Genomic DNA, 6,896 nt, shown 5'->3' with positions numbered 1-6,896 from the left:
TTTAACCGAGCTCTGTCTGGAAATATTATTTTATAGTTAAAATGATCACTGATCAGTTAGTTTTCAGTTACGATAATGGGAGGTAAGGTTAACAAGAAGGTTATCACGTTTTTGACCAAACTGTCGGGGCAGATACAGGTAGATGTTGCTTCGTATTCCTTAAAAAAAAATTGGATTAATCACCTTAATGGTCTCCAAGAGTTTAGTTAACGATGAGAATCCGTTTGAGAACTTGAATATTTCAGAAAGTTGGATTAATTTACATCAAGTAGGTGAGCGAACTATTTGTCCACAATGTAACAAATCTCGAAAATATTTTTGTTACACATGTTATTTACCAGTCCTTGAGATAAAAGATTATGTTCCTCATATTAAGGTATTTGTTAACATATTAATTTTGTGTTGTTTCCTTACCCAAATTGCATCTCTTATCATATTGTTATTTTAGTTGCCATTTAAAGTTGACATCATAAAACATGCCAGAGAAATTGATGGGAAAAGTACTGCTGTACATGCTGCAGTTTTATGTCCTGATGATGTTACCGTTTACACTTATCCATCCATTCCCAGTTACGACACTTTGGAGAAGGTAAGCAGCTCTATTAAGTTTCTACAATTAATTCTTGTAGAATATTTTTGCTTTCAATTTATTCTCGAAGTAGAAGATATAATAGGGAGAGTGTTTCATTTTCTGTTCAGAGTTTCGGCGGAATATATCCGTTTCGAAGTCGAACATTCCATGTGGTAAATTACTAGTCCTCACTTCTTTTCTTATAGTAGTGTTATTCTAAAAATATTTTTGTTTTCACGCAAAATGATGAAATAGTCATGACGAAATAGTCTTTAGCATTTATTTATAAATATTTTGTAATTTAATTATTGACTTCTGTTCTGTATTGCTGCTCAGAAAGTTCATCTCATATTTTGATGTATTGAAAAAAAAAACACTGAAAGTGTTGTGACAGCTCTTTGAATGTAGGCGTGGGGTACACACTTTTCTTCACAACTGTTCTCATAATATAAGGTCAAATAAATCGTTGATAAGTCCTGCAGAAAGTGAAACACAGCTATAAGACTTTCACGAAGAACAAATGACTATTTTCGCTGAGTCCGTTTCGGTACCGTTTTCTTGACAAATCTTAGGGATGTCTGCTCTGGATGATTTAATATTTCCTAATCTGACTCCTATTGTTTGGCGATTACAGCTATGTCAAAGGACGATATTTTTTTTTTTTTTTTTTTTTTTTTTTTTTTTTTTTTTTTTGGCGCATCAACAGCTGAGGTCATTAGCGCCCGGAGCTTTTTCCAGTGCACTGCCGGCCTCCGGACAGTGTTCTCTCGTTACAGACAACACTGTCCATCACCGGACAGTGAGCTGTAAGAAGCTCCTAGGAAGAGAAAATCTAAGGGTCAGCTGCTGGATTCGAACCCGGGACCCAAAGGACGATATTACAACTAGTTTTGATAAGTAGTTAGCAATAGTATTCTCGTTAACTGGAACATGTCTAATTTTTGAGCGAAGAAAAAAATATAAGGGGTTTGTGGACAGTGTTTGCGAACTATTCCCTCCTTTCATCGATGCAACGAAACTTTTTCATTGCTGAATGTTTACCTAAAAATTTTCGTGCTGTATCGCTTTTCCATCTTATTCAACTAGTGAGAGAAAAATGAAAAGAGCTGGAAGTTATTGTCGCACAACTGATGTAGACCGCATCAATAGGTTACATGCAGATGTATATGTGAAGAATAAACAACAAATCAGGAAGGTGTGTAGCATTGTTTTAGCAGTTGTCGCTGCATCATGAGCCTCTCTTCTCTCTTCCTATTGTTCCGCATTTAATTATTTCTTAACCGAATTGTGGAGAAAAGTCTGCACTATAACTAATATAAATAGCATTGTTCTAGTGATAATAGTTATTGAGATATAGAAGGTTAAATTTTGGAGGTTTTGTAAATCGTTCATATTTCTAACATCTATACCTCTCTTCCTATTGTTCCGAATTCAATGATTTCTTTACCAAATTGTGGAGAAAAGTCTGCACTATAACTGATATAAATAGCATTGTTTTAGTGATAATAGTTATTGAGATACAAAAGGTTAAATTTTGGAGGGTTGGTAAATCGTTCAAATTTCAAACCTCTATATCTCTCCGTTTTTTTTTTTGCGATTTTAATGGTTTGAAGACAACTATATTATTTAATATTAACCTAGATTAATTATTTCGTATAATATACACTTCACATAAAGTGTATTAGAGAATGAACTTAAACTGATGAGTTTTATTTAAAAAAAATTGAATAAAATTATTAACATTCATTCAATGGAGTATGTAGAGGTGAGCATTCTTTTAAACAAGTTATTGAAATTTTGTAGTTTTTGTTATAGAGATTGTATTTGACAAAGTTCATAAACTGTTAGTAAATTAAGTCCCGAAGATATTACCTTATTATATTAAGATATTATTATGAGTAAGATATTATCTTTTATACGTTGGAATGATGATGAGTAATGATCACACGTCTTTGGCATATTAAATCTTAGTGCATATGAACATTGACTATTTGTACTAAAAGCTTAGGAATCATGCCTAAACTTGCAAAATTACTTTATGATAATATTGTTACGTGTTCCAGGTGGTATTTTAGAGCATGTTTGTCAGATTTATAATGTAATATGTAATTCAATTATAGTTGTACTATTACGAAGTTTCGAATAATTATTTGTCTATTTCAGACAATTTTAGTGTTTCCATCACCAAATGCTGTCACTATAGAGGAACTGACTCAATCCCTGGCATTTAGTAATGGGTAAGGTATTAATTTGTATTGAATTATTATTTTTAATAATTTGGTTGCATTAGGGAATTTGGTAGTTTTGTTCTAATTAATGAAAAGTCATTAGTTCACAATTAATATATGTATTATAGCATGTCAATGTAAGGATATTTAAATAAAAAACATAAATACAATCAAGGAAAAGAATAATACTGGTTAGCCTACTGGATAAGAGGAGTATGATAGTTAGAATAATTGGAATAGCGGATCAGCTTGCTCATTAGGCTGTCTAAATGCTAATCAGAATTGAAGGGAGAATTTGTACCGACTGAGTAGAACAAAAATGCTTGTGCTACACCAATCAACCTTAAAACCGAGCTAAAAGAACGACGTAACTTCAGAATGACAGAATAAATAAAATTCTTCATAAATACGTATAACTTTTGCTTGGAACGTTTTTCGTAAAATTATATTTTAGGTAGGATAGTGTTTGAGTAGTGGTTTTCAACGACATTATCACTAAGTAAATATGTTGCTAAAATTCCATGAAAACCGTACTTAGAGAAATTCCTGTAGATATTTTTTTAAGAGATGTCAATAATGAGAGATACATAGGTGCGACTGAAGACCCTAATGTAATGCGTACTTTTTTCATCCTATTTCACAGAAAGGAGGAACAAAATTTTGATGTGAAATTATCACGTGTGGTTTTCATTGACTCAACTTGGAATCAGAGTCGTGGCATTTACAAGGATCCTAGATTATTCAGTAAGTACCGATTTTATTTTATTGTAATTTTTTTTGTAATAATATATTTGTGTTTTTGATTGTCAGGATAATTTCTTTACTAATAATTCTAATAAATTTCTATTTTTAAATTGTACTGCAGATTAAGTTTACCCATAATGTTTTTATGAGTCTCTTCTAATTAATATAAATTTATTATTAATTTCATATGAAGAATTACCATGCGTCGTTTTAAAGAAAAGAATAACACAGTTCTGGAGACATCAGAATGGAGTTCCTAGATGGCACTTGTCTACTATTGAAGCTATCCATCAGTTTTTTGTGGAATATGAGATAGTCATGAAAAAACTTGCACATGATATGTCATTCAAAGAGGAGTCAAAAGATGATTGTACTGTAAATAGTAGTAGTACAAAAATTGTTGATAGTAAAATTGAAACTAATTCTAACAAATTTGATAATTTGTTATTCTTTTTTCGTTTTATGTATGATAAAATTCACAGCTTATATGATCATGAGTCATTAAAATCTTACAAGAGACCATTGGAATAATAAAAGTTAAAAAGCTGTGATTTATTTAATTTTTTTACTTGACTTCAAAGATCTTGTTGGTATTAGTATATAAATTGCAAAATAGATTAAAATATATGAATACACGGAATTGTATCGTAATGTTGATTAAAGTACTCTAAGCAAGGGCTAAAAAAAAGAAAAACAAAACCGCTGTTCAATCAGAAACTTTATTAACTCGCTTTTTGGAACTCAATAATCAGAGAGCACTGCGGCCAAACAGCCAATTTATTCATTATTTCAATGATAATTTTGGTTTTCGACCGTTGTTAATTGATAATTTTTGGAGTATTAAGGTCAATCAATAAATTCAAACATTTTTGTTTCATCTCACCAACGTTTCAGTAAATCTATTACCATCTTCAGGGTAGTGTAAAATTTGTGGCGTTTAACTTTAAGCTACATCGTCATAACTGTTTCATAACATCATTTTATTTAGTGCTGTGAGACTTCGCTATTAAGTTCTTTCCGGAGCTGTAAAAATTTGTTAGAAAACGCTTTCTTTTCTAATTAAAAAAAAAAAGTATATTATTTTTAAGATGCTATAATATCTAATGTTTTAGGAATGTTTGAATGAAATGTTCAGTTTATTTTTATTTTTTGCGAACTGGTATGAATGAATGGCACCAATTTAATATTACATCAAACATTACCTGGTAAAGAATTTATTAGAAAACATTGTCCAATTTAGTTTTCAAGTAATTGATACAACATTTGAAAACTAAGTTAACATTTTAAAATGTAAATAAAATTTACTTTTTGATTGACATTCAAAATCTTTCATGAATAAAAGTATAAACCATAAAAAATTATTTTAACAGAAATAATCGATGGAAAATATAATGTTTTTTCAATGAAAACTAGTACATCTTTTCTATGTTAATGAGATTGTATGCAAACTTATCATGCACGCAATCTATCAAACATAAAATCAGTAACGAAAAGTAAGATTAAAAATGGTACTAAACTTTTTTTTTGTTAAGAAAAACTTTATTTGATAGATATTACAAAATATCAGACCTCGAGTAAATTACCCCTTAGATTAGATTTTACGAGGATCGGTCAAAACAAAAACCTAGATCACTGCGACCCAGAGAGTCTACTGAGGCACCCACTAATTAGAGAGCCCTCTCTGACCCTGCCTGTTTGATTAGACTTAAAAGTTTCTGGAGAAAGTAAGAAGGAGTGGATTTTTACTCTCCAAAGAGCCGAATCGAGGGTCAAACTAGCCCTTCTCACCCTTTAACCTTTTAGAAGAATAACTTTTTTGGCAAAATAAATGCTTTTATGTAACTCATAATGTGATGACAACTAAATCTGAGCAAGAGGTATATAACGTCTTATTTATAATGTACAGCAGAAACTGGTGTACTTTTAAAATCTTTTTCAAATTACTTTTTTGATTACAGGACAATTACCTGAATACAGTGACTTTTTTAATAACATTACGATCAACTGTGCTCATAAATAAAATAATATTGATGATTGTGACCAAAAATTATATGAAGAGCCCAACTTTACCACTAATTTTTGGGGTAAATGTTGATAACACATTTTAGTGTGAACTTAACTCGAAAAACTTAATACAAGATTGAGACAATCAAATTTTAATTACACATATCAATAAAAAGTAATTCAGCGAAAAGAATGAATAATGAACAGTATATTGTTGAGAATCTCTTGCTCTCCTATAATCAGCAGCAACCTTAAGTAACCCACGTTCAACTATTTGTAATCTTATCTTTAGTAGAGTGTGGGAGTTGTGACTGCATTAAATCTGCGCTGCACCCCTATAAGTTGAAAGAAATATTTTTAAAAAACATTTGTACTATACCGTTAATTCAGAATAGAGTTCCCATTTCTGTTTAGCCGTAATGTTTATAAAGACTTTTATTAAAGTCTGAACGGAAAGTATTCCAATGCTCGCAATTGTTAAAACATCATAATGTTTTTCTGTCTTTAATAAACCTATAAATTGGCTAAATCCTCTTTGTCCTCAACTTTTTCTGTATAGAAGTTTCGTCTCAAAAGCACACAAACTCAAAACAGTAATATCACATTGATATATTATCATACATTCAAATTTTATCATCTATTGATACAGTGTTTGAGTAATTATGACTGTATGGAGGCCCATCAGGTAGAACCGAATTAATTAAGTTCAACTTAAAACTGCAGATTTATGTAATTAAATTTGTTGGTGAAATAAGCTGTATATTTTTTTAAATAAATCAAATTAACAGTAACATAGTAAAAACTGAAGACCTGAATCGAAGAGGATAGTACGAGTAAATAAATTTATTTAAACAGGCACTTTTTGGCCACCTACTCAGTGAGAAACAACAATCTACTGTTTTCTTTCCTTTATCGAAACTGCCTTTGACTTAGTTGACTGCTTTAATAACATCCTGTAGTAGACATAACGCAACATAAGCGGAACGTATTCACTTAATACAAATATCAGAGTGGGCTTGCTTTGTTTGTGTGGTTAATGCTTAAGATTCCAGCAGATCACTTCACAGCTTTAACACTCAACGTTCAATTGCCTCTAATATTCTAGTAAGATCAGCTCACCTAACACCATGATTAGGTACTTTATAAATAGTATGCCGAAGGCTTCAACAAAAAACTTTCTTCAGCTTGGAAGTAATGGATTAAAAGTTTACAGGAAAGTCCTCTAAAATCCGCACTGACAAAATTCAAAGAATTGCGGTCTGTGCAGCCAAGTTTTTCCTCTCAGCAGCCAAGATATGCTCAGCCACAGAACTGCAGAACCTCTATTGGTTCATATTCTATACCTTAAT

General features: G+C 31.1%; 1 protein-coding gene across 1 annotated transcript; it reads left to right on the top strand.

Annotated features, from left to right (window-relative positions):
* Positions 1 to 74: 74 nt before the first annotated feature.
* Positions 75 to 4,861, top strand: LOC141452380 (tRNA-uridine aminocarboxypropyltransferase 1). Its single transcript, XM_074124463.1, has 5 exons — positions 75 to 376; positions 449 to 589; positions 2,735 to 2,808; positions 3,443 to 3,543; positions 3,737 to 4,861. The coding sequence occupies exons 1-5, from the start codon at positions 188 to 190 to the stop codon at positions 4,072 to 4,074; spliced, it is 843 nt and encodes a 280-aa protein (XP_073980564.1). The 5' UTR covers positions 75 to 187; the 3' UTR covers positions 4,075 to 4,861.
* Positions 4,862 to 6,896: the final 2,035 nt, after the last annotated feature.

Source organism: Rhodnius prolixus, unplaced genomic scaffold (assembly GCF_049639745.1).
Source record: "Rhodnius prolixus isolate KJV_2025 unplaced genomic scaffold, Rpr scaffold_3, whole genome shotgun sequence".
Classification (NCBI taxonomy): Eukaryota; Metazoa; Arthropoda; class Insecta; order Hemiptera; family Reduviidae; genus Rhodnius; species Rhodnius prolixus.
This window is presented reverse-complemented; position numbering and strand designations above follow the sequence as displayed.